This window comes from Salminus brasiliensis, chromosome 5, assembly GCF_030463535.1.
Source record: "Salminus brasiliensis chromosome 5, fSalBra1.hap2, whole genome shotgun sequence".
Taxonomy (NCBI): domain Eukaryota; kingdom Metazoa; phylum Chordata; class Actinopteri; order Characiformes; family Bryconidae; genus Salminus; species Salminus brasiliensis.
The window spans coordinates 14,731,194-14,752,625 of record NC_132882.1 but is presented as its reverse complement, the minus strand read 5'-3'; the positions used below and the strand labels follow the sequence as shown (position 1 = coordinate 14,752,625).

Genomic DNA, 21,432 nt, shown 5'->3' with positions numbered 1-21,432 from the left:
AACCCATTATGAGCTGTTTTCATTTCAGCCTTTCACTTAAAGACATGTTTACGTATAAGGCTCTCATCTCGCTCAACACTCCACAGGAAAGAAACAGTGTGAGTGTTTAATTTCCAACTATTTTTGTTACAAGATCAGATTGGATTTATTCATTCATTGTCCTCCAGTATACAATTCAGAATTTGGATTGCTGATGTCAGGCTGATACCACCACCCACTGGCGTTGATGACTATCAAGTGTGGCTTAAGATAAGATAAGATAAGATAAGATAAGATAAGATAATCCTTTATTAGTCCCACAGTGGGGAAATTCTCAGTGTCACAGCAGAAAGGGATGGCAAGACACTCAGTTCCAAAAATGTAGATAAATAAATTACACTATATACACAATATAAATAAGAAGTAAAAAAGCAAAAACTAAATTTTTTTACAGATAATTGCAAATTACTCTTAATTGCACGTGTGTGTGTGGGGGGGGGGGTGTAGTGCACATAGTATTTTTACATTGAGGGACCTCTGTTCCCTAAACATGTGTGTGTAGTTTAAGTGTGTGTTTATGAGGTCCATTGGGTGCAGTGCTGGTTGTGGAGTCTGACGGCAGCAGGAAGGAAGGACCTGCGATATCGCTCCTTCACACACTTGGGTGTAAAGCAGCCTGTCACTAAAGGAGCTGCCCAGTGCTGACAAAGTCTCATGCATGGGGTGGGAGCTGTTCTTCAGCATGGATGCCAGCGTGACTGTCATCCTCCTGTCTCCCACCACCTGCACTGGGTCTAAGAAGCACCCCAGGACAGAGCCGGGCCACTTTATGAGTTTGTTCAGTCTCTTCTTGTCTGCCGTCAAGATGCTGCTGCCTCAGCAGACCACTCCATAAAAAGACACCACTGTGTCGAAGAAAGTCCACAGGAGTGCTCCCTTCACTCCAAAGAACCTCAGTCTCCTCAGTAGGTAGAGTCTGCTCTGGCCTTTCTTGTAGAGAGCAGCAGTGTTGACTGACCAGTCTAGTTTGTTGTTCAGATGAACACCCAGGTATTTATAAGAGTCCACACTCGATGTCCATACCTTGGATGTTCACCGATGGAGGGGGGTGTCTGCACCTGCAGAAATCCACCACCAGTTCTTTGGTCTTTCCTGAGTTTATCTGAAAAAAAAAGGCTGTCTTAAAGTGAAAATAAAGATAACAATATTTACCATTTCTTGTGACAATCACTTCATTATCAGCAATGAGTAAAATCTCCCTCTAGGCAGAATTGGAATATGTTTATGTTTAGACCTGAATGAGATGCATCCTGGACCCTTGTGAGGCTGTTAGAGCTGAAAAACTGGAAATAACGAGGCAAGGCATGTTGGCTCTAGTGAAATGTTGTGAAAAAAGATTCATGAAGATTTATATAACAATCATTAAATGAGGATTAAATATAGTAGTCTTACCTAATGCTCCTTTAATGGCTCATAGAATGTAGTCAAGCCGTATTTCTTTCTTCTGTAGCAAGAGGACAATGTGATCTAATACGATATTAAAAAAAGTCATAACTACTTTTCCACACAGGGTTATCAATCTGCCAAACGTACAATTAATAGGCATATCTTAAATGCATTTATTATGCCTGCGTTCACTCTTAAGCTTGCATAAATCATAAATCTTCAAGCCACTTAACTCTAAAGGCACCTGCGTATATACAGAAGGACTCCCTCACTGAATGCTGGATATTGTTCTGTCCTTTATTATCCCTTTTGTATTAAAATGCACACTTAAAATCATGTGCATTCAGGCTGCTAGCTGCATTTGACTACAATAAAATTCTTTTGCAAACTATGATTATGCATGTCTATGTGGGTAATACAAATCAGGTGGTCATTATGACCAGAGGCCTCCAAATTCAAGATATGAATACAGGTATTGCATGTACGAGGAGAAAGAGGAACCAGTGCATTCTGATATCACACCCTTAATCGAGGCCAAACTTAGAAGAGTTTTCTTCGTGCCGTAAGTAAATTAAACACTACTTTAGTATGTCAATATTTTAAATACATATATTTGTATGTTGTAGAGCTGATTAAACACTAGCTTAATACATCAGTATATAGGAACACACTTCATTTAGAAACAAACAACACTCGTGACCAGTGACTCAGCATGAAAGTGGTCACGTTTTAGAACAGGCTGTCTTCGCTTGTTCCAGCAGAACTAGTTCTCGTCATCGGTTCATGTTGCAGTGTAAGCACTATGCCGTGCATAATGGTTCACAATGTGATTTATTTGAGGTGACTGATTTAAAGAAAAATTAAAAAGTAAAAGTTTACAGCACTTTCAAAACAGATGTGTTAAAAATATTAAGCACAGTGAGTTATTTTTAATATGTGAATGTGAAAATAAAGATGACAATATGCCAAAGTAATTAAGAGGGATTTTTCTGTACGTGTGGACGCATTTATGGTCAGCACGGTCCTGTCTTCAGTTACATAAAGTGTCTTATTCTCTTTAGAACCACCACTTTACAGAAAAGCAAACAAAACAATAGTGACATGAGCTACATAGGACATTAGCTAGTGAAATAGTATCAGTCACACAGCTCTGCTTCCTTTCACTTTGGAGAGTGTTGAGCAAGACAGGCACTGCTTTGTGTGCAATTTCTAAAAAATTAAAATGGGGCCCATATATGTACTGTGGTAGGTAACTTATGACATACACAGCACTAAACACTGGGTTTCGAAATATCTTGTAACTCTGTGTGAGCCAGACTGCTGTGAGGTCATCACCACATTATTTGTAAGCAGAATTGTGGATCACATGCTAATCATATGTTATTCTGTCAGTGACAATGTATTGTGGGCCACTGATGTTCCAGCAGATGTACAGTAGAGTTCATTGCACATATAGATAGCTAATCACACCAATCAGCCATAACATTAAGTGATATGAATAACAATGATACTCTTCATCTGCAGTGGCATTTGTCAAGGGGTGGGATGTATAAGACAGCGAGTGAACAGTCAGTTTTGAAGATGATGTGTTAAAAGCAGGAAAAATAGGCAAGCATAAAGATCTGAGCCACTTTGACAAGAGCCAGATTATGATGGCTAGACGACTGGGTCAGAACATCTCCAAAACATCAGGCAGGTTGGGGTTGTTGGGGTTTTCTGGTATGCAGCGATCAGTAACTACCAAAAGTGGTTCAAGAAAGGAGAACCAGTGGGTCATGGTCAGGGTCATGGGCATCTAAGGCTCATTAATACAATCCATGGAGGCCCCATCTCTGAATTAACAGAACTTAAAGGTCTTGTGGAGTCAAATTGTCAGCTCTGTCATGCTGACACAAGGGAGAGCTACACAATATTGGACAGGTGGTGCTAAGGTTATGGCTGATCTGTTTATATTGTATGGTTTCACAATCATCATTAGCCTTTTAAAACTTTTACATTTAGGAGGTCTGTGACAACTCGCAAAACGTGTACAAAAGATACAGTATGAGCTAATAGTTTCTATAAGAGTCTCACTAAGAATGTCCCAAAAACTCTTCCACTTTTGCTTAGTTTATGAGATGGGTGGCAGCCAAGCTCAGGGAGAGGATTATGTGAGTATCAGTGGACTGAAGCAGATGATGAGATGATAAACTTTTTTTTTTTTTTTTTTTTGTTAAACTTAAAGATTTTATTTAAACAATAAGCCATTTTTAATTAAACATATTACCAAAACCACCTACCAGTTACTGTGAGGAACAGTATCAATGAAATAAAAATGTCAAAAGCATGTGTTTCATCTAAATGTATTCTTGGCATGAAGGAAGAAAGGTTTCTGAAAATCACGAAAACTTCAAGCCAATGAAATGTCACTGTGATAAACTACCTTGTGTACCTTGTGTGCTTACACAACTTACAGAGTGTTACAAGAGAAATTTATTCCGACAGATTTATGCATGTAAATAGCCAACAAGGCAAATATTAAAACTTCTTTAAAGGAAATATAATTAAACTATGGAGTATGGAGTGGCTATTGAAGCAGGCATGAATTTGTTTTTTGATGAACGGGTTTTGAGCACCTAATGGAAAAAGCACAAGTAGTGCCAAAGGGCATCTCGCAACTGCTCTGCAGTTTTTGTCTCGCTGCAAGAGCTTGTTTTCTGACTGTAACTTCCTCATTTCTTCTTAAGTCCACAATAATGAAAGAATGAAATCAGCTGATGTACGCCAGCACTAAAAACTGTCTACTGGCAAAAAGGCACTTTTGGAAGCCTTCTTAATATAGATGAATTTCAAAGAGATGAGATCTAATGCCATATCTTCTTATTAATACTTGAACTGCTTTAAGTGACAAGTCATGTCAAGTTAAGTGGTCCTTATTGTCACTCATCAGTATAACTTATAATGGATCAAATTTGTCCTTGATGCAAAACACAAAAGAAGCACCTGGACTACAGGACTCCATAGACTGCAGATGCACAACAGTGCATACACCCAGCAATTAGCACACAGCACAGAAAATACACTTTATGATAACTAGAGAGAATGTTCTGTTGTTCTGGTTTTGGTTGTTTAATTTTTGGGGTGCTTTGGAGGACAGAGAACCACAGGTCAGCTGGAGGAGCTCAGCCTTCACCTGGTGCACTGTATGATTGAGAATAATGATGATGGCAGATACAGAACCAATATTTTAGTTACATCAGGGAGAGCAGAGGCAATGACTTTGTATATTAATGTTCAGTAGCCCTTTTTTGTTTCCCAGTCCATGACTAACTGCTTTTATTCCACTGTCACATTTTTAAACATCTATTCTTTAGGACTATTGGACTTAAATATACAAGGTTATGATTTTGACTGTATTTTCCCAGTTAAAGCTTAAAGATTTTAGACGAATATGTTGGACGTTAGATATTAGATCCAGCTGCCAAATCTTCTTTTTGATATGTCACGTATTCTGCTAATAAATTAGATGTTTTAAACACCGCCCCCTGCTGGACATAAAGCGTTACAGTCCAAGAAGGCTAAAGAGTGTCGAGGGTATATATATGAATGTGGACCATTTTCTAAGCATGCTGTTTGCTTTGCTTTGCTTCACTTTACACTCAAGAGTGCTTAGCTTTCCCAATTGTGTATTAAGATCCCAATACTGACAAGAAAACATCAATCATGCAGTGCTGACAATGGGCTGTGATGTCACGCCAAGGATAAGAAAAAAATGGGTTGCAAAAACTAGGTGAGGTGTGGACCAGAAATAGAAATGACAACCCAGGCTGTAGAGACTATACTGGCTCACAAATGTCTTTTTGAATTTATAAGCTGCAATGTTTTACTTTGGAGGGTGTATATAAGGTGACCGGCTACTTCATTAAAACCACCTCCTTGTTTCTACACTCAGTGTTTATTTCCCAGCTCTACTTGCCATATATGAGGACTATGTAATTCTATAATTACAAACTGTAGCCCATCTAGCCTCCTTTCATCCTGTTCATGCCAATGGTCTGGACACCTTCTCTGTGGTGGTCCTGTGGGTTCCTGACCACTGAGGAACAAGGTGAAAGGAGGGAACAAAGTATGCAGAAAATTTACATGGTCAAAAAGTCCATCCATCATAGGAATTATTATTTCTATCTAAAAACTTTTATTTTTTATCTTTAATCCAAAATACTATAATTTCTTTCAACTTTTAAGATTTACTGATAGGAACAAATTACAACCCACAAACCAAACTAAAACAGATTTGGGGTGTGAGGTTATTTAATATTTATGTTAAAAAGATAAAATCACTTTTTTTGTCTAGTTGATGGCTTATTGGTTGATAATTAACCCTTGAGAATATTAATTAATAATTGTAGTTCAGGTTACAGGTTAGTTTGTGTTCTCCAAAAGATCCTCAACAAATAAACACATAAAAAACCAACTGGCCTGGTCAGTTCATCAGTGTGTGTTAGCAGGGCCAGACACAATTATCCTGAAGGTGCAATCTATCTACATTGCAATCTATCTATCTATCTATCTGTCTGTCTGTCTGTCTGTCTGTCTGCCTGTCTGTCTGTCTGTCTGTCTGTCTATCTATCTATCTATCTACCTATCTATCTATCTACCTATCTATCTACCTATCTATCTATCTATCTATCTATCTATCTATCTATCTATCTCTCTATCTACCTACCTACCTATCTATCTACCTATCTATCTATCTATCTATCTATCTATCTACCTACCTATCTATCTATCTAAATGTCAATCAACATTTCCCCATTTCCTTCACAAATATTCACAGTGGTATCTAGGCAAAGCCACTACATTTAGCCTTATAAAATGTAAATTCCTGTAGTTTTATTAAGATTATTATTTATGTAAATTCTCATTCTACAACATGTTATCTACAATTACAAACTACTACCATGCATGCAAAACCAACCTGGATCGCATGGTAAGCAGTGTCTGACGGGCTCCAGCTCTGACCAGCTTGGCAGCAAAAACTACAGTTCTTATATAACTTGTTGTGTGCTTTTTTAAAAACTGCCCCCAAAAACATTACATATCTTGGTAAATTAGAAAAAGAGTTTCTTACAGTAATAATGTTGGTTTATAAATTTTTAGCATTGGTGCACAGATCAAGTAATACATCAACACATCAAGACAAACATGTATTCAGAAACTTTATTTAATTTTTGTCAAAAATTCCCTTTGTTAAACAGTGCATAACAAAACATCATGACAGAACAATAAATTCCTACCAGAGGAATGCATTTTCTTACAGAAAAGTTTACCAAAAGTAAAACTATCTGTCAAATGTAACATATTGCACAAAGCATCTGACTCCTAACTCTTTACAGGAACACCCCCTATCAGACATAACTAAACTGAAGTTAGTATTTAGTAATGGAACAGACAATTTAACAATTATTTTAACTGAATGTTTTCTTAGGCACACAAAACAACAGTGCATTGAGGCGAGTTAAGCAATCCAGTCCCTTTTGTGATTGCTTAGTGTCATTTGATTATTGGTCCCAGGTTCCTTTTTTGGCATTCATCAGGTAGGATTGTAAACTGTTACATAATTGGGAAACTTGCAAGGTTGGCAATACCACAGGCGTTGTTACGGTTGCGGGCCATCAAGACGAAGCCCTTCTTTCCCCATTCCTCACCCCAGCTTTAATAGAAGAAAATGAGAGATGAAAGGGATATTACATACACAACACAGTTAAAATAAACTGTAAAAATAAATCTCTGTTTTAGCACCTATCATTAACAACTCACCTGTTTTTGACAATCCAGTACTTTTTGCCCTTAGGTGTGACACCATATCCTACTGCCAGCACAGCATGGTTGATGTTTTCCTTGTCGCAGTTGGGGTCGTAATACACACCTGCAAAATGGAAGTACAGAAAGCTGAACACTCTATGTCTCTACAGATCTTGGGGCAGGATTACTGAGCTTTGGTCTTGCCACTCACCATGCTTGTAAAACTGGAAGGTGGACTGCATGGCGTCAATGCCCACAGACACTGGACCAACTTTAGCCACAGCAGATGTCAGTGCCCTCTCACTGCCTTTTTGTACTTCCTTATACCCCCGGCAATCTGCTGCCTTCCCAGATTTATTGTAAGCACACTGCTGATCCTGCAGGGGGCAGTAATATGTAGGATGTGAAAAATGTACCAACAGAGAACAGCTGCATTTATTATCTAATCCCAAACCCAGATAAAGCCCAATGGTTTGTATTGTCAGAACTTGCATCATCATTATCATGGCAGAAAATAACATTTAGTCAAATAAGCAGTTGATTGCTTCACCCAACAAAGGATGTACTGTTGTCTAAACAATATGTTCCCAACCCTGGCCCTGGAGTACACCATGTCTTACAAATATAAGGTGTTCTGGGGCATAAAGAATTTGCAGGACAGTAGGTGTTCCAGGACCAGGGCTGGGAACTGCTAACATGCAGTTAAGAGGCTTACCTGTCCAACATATGGATAGGCATCCTCAGAATCAATGCCTTGGTTGTTCTTGACGTAGTTAAAGGCGTTGGTCATGTATCCGCCACCACATCCGTCATTCTCAGTCACACAGTCCACCAGGTTCTGAGGGCTAAGCTGCAACAGCTGGCCTGTAGTCTTCATCAGCTGCCCCTCCAAAGCACCAACTGAGCTGAAGGCCCAACAGGAGCCACATGAGCCCTTTGATAGAGACATAAACAGAGCCTCTAAAGCCACAGATGTATTATTTGCATACTTGACATGTTTAGTTAAAAAGGGACATTTAGCTGGTAAATGCTGGAACATTGTGGATTTTAAAAAAATCACCAGATACAGTGTTCATGCTCACTCCCCTATTCATGCCTTTAAAAAATAAAAGCTATTTAAACTCTTCACTTTGTATCGTGAATCCTCACCTGGTTTCTGACAGGAGTAACATAGCCAAGTTTGCGGTAATCAATAGATTTTGGCAGTTTCTCGTGTTCATTAGGAACATAGGTGTTCATGGGATCACTCTCCATTGGCATCTGTAGGCCCATCAGCTTCTCAGACACCTCTTCAATTGTCTGCCAGGGAGAAACAGAGGATTGAAGACTTTGTTCAGTATACAGATATACAAAATGTAAACCTACACTTAAAACTAAACACTTATAGGTAACTGCCATTTACATTTAACTGTACTGTCTAATCCTCTCATTCACCTAAGGCATGTACATTATTTCCGGAAGGCAGTTAATTTTGATGCCTTTGGTATTGCCGTCTCATACATTTTTAGCTGTGTATAAGGATTTCTAAGGATAGTCTACTATTTCTTTTCTTCATTGTGTAATGTGTAATGTACATAGTCTATAATGTGTACACATGTTGTACTTTGGAATTTATTTTAATTTGCAATGTAATTCACTTCCAAAAGTCAACAATGACAGTGTACATACAGACAACATCAGTAAATAAACTGACTTATGAACTTATGAAGTTATCTGTGATCTTGGAATGAATGCAATGATGGGAAATTGGCTCTATGAAACTCCTGAGTTGACAAATGACAGAATGTGATAGACTGATCTGAGAATAGGAGTCAGGGCAGCTCAAATCAAAACCACAGAAAAAACATATTTTCACTTCCTGATTGTCGCACAAAAAGAGAACAGTGTCATTCTGGAAACAGTGAAGCCTTGGGTACACCGAAAGTTTTGGCTGTGTTGTGTGTTGAAGTGAAGTACAGCTCTTATACTTGTGATATGTTCTCACATTTGTAGTAGTAGACTGTCTTTTATACTTGTATTGTTTCTGCAGCTCTATTTTTAAAAACGGGCTTCTACGCTAGCAGGCATTTTAGAAGTCTGTTTACCTTAGAACTGGTAAGCCTGCTTTGTTGAGAATGTTACTTACCATGTCTCCGAGGTGGTTCATGCCGAGCTCATATGAGTGAATGCCCAGCTCATACTCCTGATTATGGGCCTCAATCAGTCTTGTATTCTTCTCCCAGATAGCCCTGCGAATACCCTCCTCACCCTACCAAGTACACACACACACACACACACACACACACACACACACACATATATATATATATATATATATATATATATATATATATAAAGGTAGGCTTCAGAGACTTAAGCGCTTTTCCTCTAAGTGTGAGAACAGTGCTGGTGCTGCAAGTGTGTCAGACAGCTTACTGCTGCCATTTCCATTCTAGCACCATGCGAAGGAATGCTGACACTGCAGCTAACTTAATGTTTCCTATAGACATGAATAGACCATTCATAGACCCATTTTTGGGGGGTTTTAGAGAACACATAGCGAAAGCTATTCCAAACTTCAGAAGCATTTAGTTTTCAGTAATGTTTACATACAATATGAGCACATTGCATTACAGGTCATTCACAATCCCAAGACAGCACACAAAACTATAAAATCATCAGGAGCATTTTCAGCAATGGTGGAGGTCTTCATAGGCATTAACAATATTAGTAAGATTGAGTAAGATCTTATTTTCACAGCAACTGCAAAATGCAAGTTTACAGTTAGTCTGGACAAGCTTATTTGGCCATCATTTGGCATATTTTAAAATGTAATAGTTTTCATTTGGTTAAATGTAATCACAGATGAGCACAGGAGCATGAAACACTAGGTCTTTGTAATCATAAAGGAGTACACATGAGGCCTTGTTTGAAAAGATACCATGTTTACACAGTGACACCATTTGTATGAAATGGTCAATGGCCAGCAAAAGGCTAACACACTGAAATGAAGACTCAGATTCTGCAACCTATGTCCAAATGGTGAATTGTGCTTAGGGAGGGTTTTTTAAAAGGCTTTACAACTGTCATTACCTCAGCATGTGAAAAAAATTACCTTTTACATTTAGTGAAATACCTTATTTCTTTACCACCAATGTTGAATGGATGGGAAATCAAGTAACGTGTCTGTTTAAGCAGGATACACACCAGCATCATTTTTTTGTATTACCAATAATAAATACTAATGATTTCTTACTAATAAAACTGAATTTTGAATAAAAAAGCAAAAATCCAATAACAGTCTTAAAAGGATCTGCTTATGTTTATGAAAAAGCCTTTCATCCTAAATAAAAGTAGACATTTTCCACTGACTAACTGGTACATTTTATAAACTATCTGACTGTGCTTTAATAAACAATAATAAATCAAAGGTGCATAATAATGTCAGTAACAGTGAATATCCGCCAGAATCACAAATGGATGTAAGCTATACGATGCTAAGAGACTGTGCTGTACTGTGCAAAAGCCTCAAGCTATTTAAAAGTAATTTATCTGGGGTGTTTTATTTCCATGTAAACACACCATTTATCATTAAAAGAAATAGAAATCCACATGAATGCAGTAAAAAGTAGAAAATCTTCCCTGTTTTGTAAAAGCTGTCTTGTGAGCTAGTTAGAAGAAAATGATGTTTTACCTCCTGACTACATTTTAATGCCTATAGCCTATATGGACAAAAGTATTGACACACATCTTAATCATTGAATTCAGGTTTTTCATTCAGTCCCTTTGCCATGTAAAATCAAGCACCTAGCCATGCAGCCTCCACAAACATTAGTGAAAGAATGGGTTTTTCAAAAAAGCTCACTGAATTCCAGCGTGGTACTGTAATAGGATGCCACCATTAAAACAAACCAGTTGGTGAAATCACTTCTCTCCTAGATATTCCATGATCAACTGTAAGTGGTACTGGAAAGTGGAAGCGCTTAGGAACCACAGAAACTCAGCCACAAGTGCCACATAACGTTACAGAGCGAGATCACCAATTGCTGAGGAGCATAGTGCCTAACAGTTGACTTAATAGTTCCAAACCTGCGATTTGAGCTGCAAACAGGGGCAAACTTCACATTGATGCCTATGGATTTAGAATGGAATGTCATGCCCATATAATGTTGTTTTAATATATATTTTTTTTATTAAACCAGCAGCACACCTGATTTAACTTAATGATGTATTCATTAAATAAACTAGGCAATGGATGATACCTATGAGTACTGATAGGCTGTTGAATTTAGAAGTTTGGAAATGGTGCAGGAACATACTTAAAACCACTTCCTTTTGTATTACACTGTAAATAAATGGCTTGGCTTGGTAACAAGCAAATGAACTATTACTTATGTTAAATAAAATGTATCAGGAAATGCAACTTTGCACAGAGTACAACTAGACTGTCAGTACAACCTACATTACATCAGTTGGTGCCAATATAACTATCCGCTATATATGCTACTATTTGGAATGGAATAATGCAAACAAAAGCTAAACTAAATAAATATTTTACACCCACTCAAATCTCAAAAATCTCATGCAACTACTGCCCTGTTACACACTGTATAATACACTATAAATGGTGCATATGTCTAATGTTTTTTTATTTTTTTACCACTACTACTACTTTTGCAGTTGAGACCAATATAATTTTCAGAATGATTAGAAGATTAGATTAGATATGCTGTATAATATAGAATTGTTTACCAGGCCATTGTACTCCCTCCTGTGAGTGGCTTTCCAGCTCTCCCATTCGGAGTCCAGAGAGATGGGATCAAAAGCGAGAGTCACTGCAGACCCCAGCAACAGCACCAGCACTCCCCCACACAGATACATTCTGAAAGTAAAAGTCACAGGACCAGTCACAGTCACAGCAAGACCTGGGACTTCAGGTATGTATTATCCACACCTGCATGGCCAACACATAAAAAACCTTCAAACATTACATTTCAGCATAAAGCAACAGGTTATCCTTTATAGTGTGTGTTCTTTAGGCCAGAAAGGACCCTTTACACTTCTGCCTGGGTTAAACACTTCTCAGTTACAGCAAACACAAAGTGAAAGCAGGACATAAAGGGGGCAAAGTCGAAGGGACACATGCAGAATTAATTAACTAAAATGAAACCCTGAAATACAGAACACATAAACACACTGCAGTGCAACACCAACTTTTCATCATCAAAGCTTATAACGTGCGACTCTCAGCACAGTGTCCCGAGAGTCCGCAAAACGAAAGACGATTTCGCGATGGGATCTTGGCCTACCTTAAAGAGCGGTTGGGGAAAGCAGCAGAAGACGGGTCCTGTGCAGAAACGCTCCGATCTCGGTTTGAAACTGGGTCAACTCAGCACTGCTTTATATATTAGCAATTTGAGGAAGTGCTCCGTTTAGAAAAAAAGGGGGAAGGCTGCTTTAGAGACGGGCTTTCGTCTGGAATCTTTTAGATGGTCCAGCCCCACAGCAATGATGTCAGGTGTCGAGTTACAGGAACGATACAGCAGGACAGAGCGAGGTCTAGCTGTAAGCCTATAGCTTACAATAATACAATCATTTTACAGTAATATCAAAGTTAAAACGCTTTCATGAGCTCTATATACTTTTTGCTCATATTTGCTCATTGTTGTTGAATAATTTGGTGTCATGTTAAAAAGAACGTCTTCTGATCATTACAGGAACTAGTTAAAGAAAAACTGTGGCTCAGATGAGCAAAGTACTGTTTTACACCAGTGAAGTAAAATCAGTCAAATCAGCCTTAAAACCACTCTTCAGATGTACTTGTGACTTGTTCCACTTTTTACAGTGTGTTGACTACTGAATAAATGTATACTGTGATGTATAAATTAGTGTTTTGATCATCCATACATGGAAGACCTTTCTTTCACCACTATTGTAACCCATGAAAATGGAGAGGGGACATTTATTATTTCCAGAATCAAATTGACAAATTGTGGATAGATTGTATATGACTAATGCACTGTATAATATAGAATCAGTTACCAGGCCATTATACTCCTTCCTGTGGGTGGTTGACCAGCTCTCCCATTTAGAGGCCAGGGAGATGGGATGAAAATAGTGGGTCAGAGCAGACCCTGGCAAATGCAAAAAGAGTCACGTTGCAAAGTTTTCAAATAAATGCACAATACATGTTTGATTACATATGGCCTGTAGGGCCTTAGATGTGTAAGAGTAGGATATATTTAAGAGAAAATACTGAAATCAAAAAACATAAATAAGCAAGCAAGCAACACATTCAGTTTATCCTACTCCATATGCCTATTTACATAAAATACAGTTAAGTTGAAAGTGATATTCATTTTAACAATATTAATGTGATAATATAAGTAAACAAACTACAAAACTAAAATATTAAGCCAAGTCAGGCCATCCCAGCAATTTGCGAAGTACAACAATCCTAAATTGTACCTGTCAACAGGTAGCTCCTGCCACAGTTAAAGTCAAAATACATTCATATCTACTATAAGAAAGAGTGTGATTTAACAGAAGATGTGCAAGGAGGAAACCTAGACAAAGACTTTCAGTCAGACATGACTCCAGCAGTGGATGTGATATCTTTACATTTTATAACATCAGTTATTTCACCCATCCCATTACAGTGCCATACTGTTATTATTACATGATTATATTTAATGTGTATATACTTTAGGCAGCTGGTAATTTTGGATAGTTGTTGTGATGTAACTGACACTGCTAAATGAGTCTTTCTTGCTTCCCTTTGTTAGTCAGCATCTTGAGGCAGTAGGGCTGTGTCTTACTCAGGCTGTGAGGTATATATGAACATTGTCCCATGATGTTTACCAAGCAGGCATGCAGTTGGACATGACTCCATCACAGACAGTCACAGAAGAGAGAAAAAATAAGTGAATGACAGGTTTAAAGGGAAATGCCCTGGTGGTATAGCTGCATACTGTGTGCATGTTAGTCACAAACATGCCAAGAATCCATAAATATCCTAGTATAAATGTCACATTGCCAGCTGACATGACAATGGGACAAAGAGAGGCACAAACTGAGGATATGGCTGTTCATCTAATCACTCAAATTACTTCTTATTAGAAATTAGAAATTCAAATTAGATCTTATAATGCAAACAGTTTTATAATGTTTAAGTCTTTCTTTTTTGTTCAAAGGTTAATAAACTGCTGTGTGATTTTATTTTAGTATGACATGTTTTAAAACACACGCATTGCTATTTAAAGCATTAACATTGTTCCAAAATGGCAAAAATGTGTCAATTAATCTATGCTATGTTAAGCTCTGGGCTTTATTTAACGTTCAACATTGACTATGTTATTTTATGTTATATGACATACATTACATTTTCAAAATGATGTGTAAACACCTTCTGGTGAATTTAGCTACTTTTAGATGCACCCATTTCCAACTCAGGCCTTCAATTAAACAAACACAACTTGTACAATCTCTATAGAAAAGCATTGGCAATAGAATGGGATGTCCTGGAGAAGATGCATATAAGCCTAAATCACCATGCCCAGTGCTGAGTGTTGGCTAGAAGGGTATAGATGTGGGATAAACTCCCTACTAATATCCCTGATTTCAGAAGCAAATCTCGATGAGTGTCTATGAATATTTCAAAATGCAAAATCCTGTACCACCAGCCTATATCATTTGGTTTTCAAACCTGGTCCTGGTCATCATTTTAGCACCAATCCAAATAATAAAGGTCCTCAGGAGCTTTGAAAATTAAAGCCAGGTGTGGATCTGAATTTCTCAGGGTGGTAGAACTCCAGCACCAGAACTAGGCCCCACAACATACCACCAGTCTTCTCTGATATTATCCAAGCAAAGACACATTTCGATAGAAAAAACAGGATGAAAGGTGATCATTACTTGGTCTGCTTAGTCCAACAGCAATGCCCCATCAAGCGAATATTGTGATATGGAGACCTAACATTTATGTAATGCAGAAGGACATGGGCTTGCATACCCTGCATGGCTATACCTTATGGTCTGTTTGGTTTGAATTTCATTCAGGTTTGAAGGCCTGTGAAGGTTCACAGGCGGATTGGCACATCTCCCCCATGACTTTCTCGGAGCTGTAAACTGAAGCCAACATCTGTTTCCTGTTAGTTTGCATTCCATTCAAAGTAGAGCATAACTGGAGAACGTAGGTTTACCCAGCGGCCTCCAGTATGATCACATGACTGATCCCATGACTATCACAAGATCTTTAGGTGTTTACTGTTTATTGTAAACATCTTGTTTCTTTTAGTGGTTTAAGAACTGTTTTACGCTTTAGATTCAGACGTCTAAATAACATCTGAATTATTTGCTCTCATCAAAGTCAGTCAAACAATAATCTATTGAGAATGAAGTGTTTGGTTTTTCCTTTTATGCTTAGTCTACTAGAAGGAGGACTGCCCCAGGTTTACTCAAGTACATGTGTGTGTAATGTTTCATACTGGTTAATGTTTAACAATGCTGAAGATGTTGGCAATGTTGTACGTTGGAGCATAGAAGTTCTATCCTAGTGACTAGTAGTACACAGTGATTGCTAACAGACATAGACTGTGTCCAAAAGGTTATAGACCCCTGCTCATAATGTGTTTCTTCTGAAATCAAGGGTGTTGTTAGGGGGTTTGTTCCCTTCTTTGTTGCAGTTGCAGCCTCTTCTCTACTATTCTGAGACCACATTAGTGTGGTTGGGTACTGAAGTGAAGGTGATTCTTCCTGGATTGCACCACTACAAGTCATTCCAAAAGTATTTGATGCAATGCCAGTGCTTCACAGTGCAATGTCTAGGGGCTTTATATGCCTCTAGCTGATCCTGGGCATTAGGCACTGTGACCTTAGGGTCATGTGCAACTGTTTCAGAGGTTCCCATTCAATTGACAGCATGGAAATTACACAAGCTGTGCGTGCACATCTAAATGCCCATGTTGGAGAAGGAAAGAAACCTTAACATTAGAACAGTCCAGTGCTGAAATTACTACCTTTTGAAATAACGCAGTGTTCAGTGTCCAGGGAATTTACATAAAAAATTGAGGATAAACACAGTGAAATACCCAATGCAAACAAAACAGGTAATTAGTTTACTCAAACTACATTTTCAACCTGTCACACACACACACACACACACACACACAATAGTATTAGATAAAGTGTCAAAATGAGAAATGCAATGACACTAGCATGTTTCTTATGCTGCCACACTATCAATGAGTGTTGCTGTATCCCAGACCATTCACAAATAACAGCTTGTGGTGCTTCCATTGATGCACAGATGTCCCCATGCTGTGGATTAGACTCATGTCAAAGTAGTACTGGAAGACTATACATAATATACAGCAAGGCAAAAGCTTCTTAACAGGCAATGCACATTCACCGTTTACAGACTCTCCCATCTGGCACGTGCTGAGTGATCACAAGGTTTCTGGGATTTAGGCCAACTCTGGTGCATGTCTTACAGGTTGCGCTTCACTGAAATGTATCTACAGAGCATGGCTGTTGCATATTTGTTTTCATAGAAAGGCGAGAAACAGAAGTTGATGAATGATGAAAAATAGACATAGTGTGTCCATAGGGTAGCCGATGTAGCAGAGCCTCTGGGAATGCAGTGATGAATTTAATCACCATGTGCGGCAATTTTCTCCTCAGAGTTTCTTCTTTTCCTGTAATCATTACAGTTCTCCATATTTAAGGAATGCAATCATCAAGCTGAAAATTGTAGTGAATAACTTTCTGCATCAGTATAAATTCACACTGACCAGCCATAACATTAGTACCACAGGTGAGGTGAAAAACATTAATATATTTGGCAGCAAATAAACGCTCAGTTTTTGAAGGTCATTTGCTAAAAGCAGGGAAAGTAGTCAGGCATTAGAATCTGAGCCACTTTGACAATTGTGATCGGTAGACAACTGGGTCAGAGCATCTCCAAAACATAAAGCAGGTCTTGTGGGGTGTCCCTGGTATGCAGTGGGCAGTACCTACCAAAAGCGGCCCAGGAAAGGACAACCAGGGACACCTAAGGCTCATGGATGTGACCCATTGAGGCTCCACCTCACAACTCACAGGTCTTAAAGGATGTGCTGCAAACATCTTGGTGCCAGATTCCACAGGATGCTTTCAGAGGTATTGTGCACTCCATGTCTCAATAGTCAGATCTGCTGCACAAGGGGGACCTGCTCAACATTATATTAGCCATACTAATGTTATGGCTAATGGGTGTACACTATCATTAAGCTTGTCAATTTGTACTTGTTCTTAAATTAAGTTATAATTTTCTGGTAAACTATTTGCTTTGATCACTTTTAAAATATGTTTCTGGATGTTAATTGTATTATTACTTCTTTCTCCGTGTTATTCATCATTCTGAGTTAATATAGAGTGTTATACAATGGATCATTTATAGATCTGGTTTTAAAACCACCTTGGCTGAACCACTTGGTATAATGCCCAATATACAAACACTTATGACTGCCTCACAACAACTGCATTCTGTATGACTGTGCCAAATCACTAAAACCACTGTGCTGTTAATGTACTGTTATGCTGCTCACATAGACTGCTGAGTGTATTGATATATGAAGTAAGAACCCAGGTTTGTTTAAACTAAAGACCTGACTGTTTATTGAATAAGCAACTAGAATAATGTGATCAGCAGATTCATGAGTCAGGATAGGTAAGTGGTGGCTCAGCGGTTAGAGCTCCAGGCTGTCAATAACAGGGTTGTGGGTTCGATTCCCGGGCTCGGCAAGCTGCCACTGTTGGGCCCTTGAGCAAAGCCCTTTACCCTCTCTGCTCCCTGGGCGCTGAAGTTGGCTGCCCACCGCTCTGGGTGTGTGTGTGTGTGTGTGTACTCACTGCCCCTAACACATGTGTGTGTGTGTTCACTACCAGATGGGTTAAATGCGGAGGACACATTTCGCTGTACAGTGACAAATACGTGCACCTTTACCTTTTTAAACTGCTCCTTAATTAATATTCAGTGATTAGGCTTTAAAGATACTTTACATAAAGATCTACTGCAAAACAGCAATTTAAAAAGAATAGAACAATATGTTACTTGTATGTCTTCCAGTTACTTGTATGTTGCTTACAAAATATGAAAATACACAAAATATGAAAGCTGTAAAGTTACAAAAAACAAACATTTTAGACCTTTAGTTTATACAAAACAATATCAATACAAAATCATCTTCAAAATGCCAACTTAACAGGAGAAGCAAAAAACCTTCAAAGCAAAATGATTTTAGTGGGTAATTGGTCCATTCATCATAATACTTTTGACACAATGTGAAGAACAAAAGCAAGATTCACATTACATCAAAATTAAAAAAGTCAAACATGTTTTTGTGTGACAGCAATGATATGTAACCGCAGCAAAGGTGGTTTAATATTGAAAACAGTGATCCCAAACTTTTGAATTGTAGTCATTTGCCGGTTTGTTGTAGTTTTAACCAGCGTTCTGGCCTCTTTATAATCAATTTACATATAACCCTTTTCTCATCCCTGTCCACTGTCTATTTACTTTAATCACCATGCCCTCCGATGTCCAAATGTGATAAACTGATAAACACAGATGCCCTCCTCCTGTCTTTCTGTTTTCATCTTTATCTGACCTCAACGCTCACAGCGGTACCATAACCCTGCCTCTTGTTTATTTTTGTTTATTCACACTTTTCAGAACACAAAAACAACAGAACACATGGGGGAACAACAAGCCCAAAATGAATCCCAAAGTAATCATATTAATTACGAAAAACAAGCGCTGGCTAAATACCAAGCAGGGCCTGCAGAGGGCTACATGCCAGCTGTCAATCACTGTCTTACCATAGAGAACTGATTATGCTCACAGCCGAGCAGGCAGGCTGAAATTAAATGAGATCCTTAACAAAAACACAAAATTACCTGACTGCCCAAAAGCTCAGGAACAAAATACAGTACAGGAGAGAGTTGTGCAATCCTGCAGTGAACAGAAACAATCAATACATGATAATGTGTGGTTTGATGCCTTCTACATATCTTCTACAATACACTGGAGTGTAAGTTAAAGACTTTACTGTCGGCCTGGCTTGTGTTTTGGTGTAGTACTTTTAAGGAGTTTAAAGAACCCAGTGTTTAATGGGGATAAAGGTGAATGTTTCCTATAATAGAGGGTTGGCTCTCATTCCTTCACTTCATCTGAGACATTCCCCCTCCAGTGGCCAGATTTAATTAAATTCCTAGAGGCAATACCAAGAGTGCTGTAGTACTCCCAGTCCACTAATACCACATTAAGGCTCTCTCTCTAGATTTCTCTCTCCCTTTTCCCTCTATGCGTATGTGTCTGTCTCTTCCTCTCTTTTATAGGCACTGTCAAAAAGGATTTGGAAATCATAAGTAAGTCTAACCGATCTGTTACATTATTATTGCCTCGCCCACTGCAGGCAGTTCTATCCATAAACATTAATTCACTGCACTTCTCTCTTACTCCCATGCTTTCCGTTTGGTGCAGTACAGTGAAGTAAAGGAGGACAGATGTTTTTTTCTGCTGAGGGAGCATTGCTAGCCCTGCTAGCTTCAGGCTCAGGGATCATTTGAGGATAATAGGTCATCTAAAAACAATGAGAGGCTGATGACGAACAATCAACAGGCTGATGATGCAGCAGTCTCAGTAATTTAATCAAAGTATGAATAATAAAGCCATATGTTTTCTATTTGGCTGAAGAGGTTCAGGCTAGCATGCAGCAGACGGCAGCACTGCTACCTTTCTTATAAAAATGCTCTGTAACAAAAAATAAAAGAAAAATCAAAAATATTATTCAGTTTATTCAATTCTACTACAATATTTGATACATTTGTGTGAAATGAATCAGACCACATCAACATTAGTTCCACGTCATTCTTGTTAAGGCCTAAAAAACTGGATATTGGCCTAAATTTGGGACATGAGCTCTTGGGAAGGGAAGGAAACTAGATTGTGTAGAAAGCTTTTCTTCCTTTTTTTTTCTCTCCAGAGCAGCTGGTATGTACATGGTATGTGAGAGTGCAGCCATATGGTAGCCAGTTCATTGAAGGACTCTGAATGTGCCCATGCTTATAACACTGCTGTTGGGGGAAGGTAGGTCTTTGTGTGCTTGCCTAACAGGCCTATCACAAAAACATAGTAGATGGGTCGTGCTTCCCCCTAGGATTCCTGAAGAGTTTTGATATATAGTTATACTGTAGTAAAACAGCAGTGCTCAAATGAGGGAAAAACAACTAGCAGAATTTACTCATTCCATTCAGATACTGAAAGATTGGATAGACTAGAATTAAACATATATATATATATATATATATATATATATATATATATATATATATATATATATATATACGATAAACTACTTGCATAAAGAAGAGTCCAAGAAAAGTAAGATAATAAAAAGGTGTTCAACAAAAAATGAGTTCAAAACAATTATTAAAAAGGTACAGAAACAATGTGACCCCTAATAAGGGACAAGGACTTGTTAGACCACCAGAACTGCCCCCAGCAGATCAACAGCACTCAGGCCCCAATCAAGCCCAAGTCAGACCTCAAAAAAATCAAATGTGTTTCTCTATTTCCACTGTGAGAAGACGACTGTGGATCTAGCTGAGGATGTGGAGCAAAAAAGAACACCTAAAAAAAGAAGATGCTGTTGTTCTAAGCCCAACAGACTCCCCACCCCAGTCCAGTCCAGACCTCAACATCACTGAATGGTAAAAAGCAGAACATGCTTCTACTGCTGGAGGTGTGTAAAATCTGAAAGTGTGGACATCTGATGTTTTACTGAATCATTATTGAAGCACCGTGTGCAGTTTTCTGTATAATGTATGTGTTCGGGTTTTGTTTTAAATGGGGATTTAATAAATCATAGTGTTTAACTTGTGCCCAGTACTGTGTGTGTGTGTGTGTGTGTGTATAGTGCAGATAGCCATGTCCATGGGGGCTGAATAAAGTGCTCACACACTCCAGTGGTGTGCTGTCCTGGATAAACTCCAGTCAGTCTGTCGAATATAACAGCAAATCCTGTCAGGACAGCCATCCAGCACGAACACACACTCTAAATCCCAGGGCTTACACACACACACACACACACACATAGAAAGAGAGAGACACAGACAGGATACGTTTCATTTCTCATGAGCTTGAGTTTGAGTGAATAACATTAGGCTACATGGGAGTTGTTGTTTTTTTCCTAAAACAAAACC

At 38.5% G+C, this 21,432-nt stretch overlaps 1 protein-coding gene across 1 annotated transcript; it reads right to left on the bottom strand.

Moving 5' to 3' along the window:
* Window positions 1–6,610: 6,610 nt before the first annotated feature.
* Window positions 6,611–12,624, bottom strand: ctsk (cathepsin K). Its single transcript, XM_072679536.1, has 8 exons — window positions 12,498–12,624; window positions 11,941–12,070; window positions 9,335–9,457; window positions 8,359–8,508; window positions 7,925–8,143; window positions 7,421–7,586; window positions 7,225–7,333; window positions 6,611–7,117 (listed from the first exon to the last, which is right to left on the bottom strand). The coding sequence occupies exons 2-8, from the start codon at window positions 12,067–12,069 to the stop codon at window positions 7,018–7,020; spliced, it is 996 nt and encodes a 331-aa protein (XP_072535637.1). The 5' UTR covers window position 12,070; window positions 12,498–12,624; the 3' UTR covers window positions 6,611–7,017.
* Between the last annotated feature and the right edge of the window lie 8,808 nt (window positions 12,625–21,432).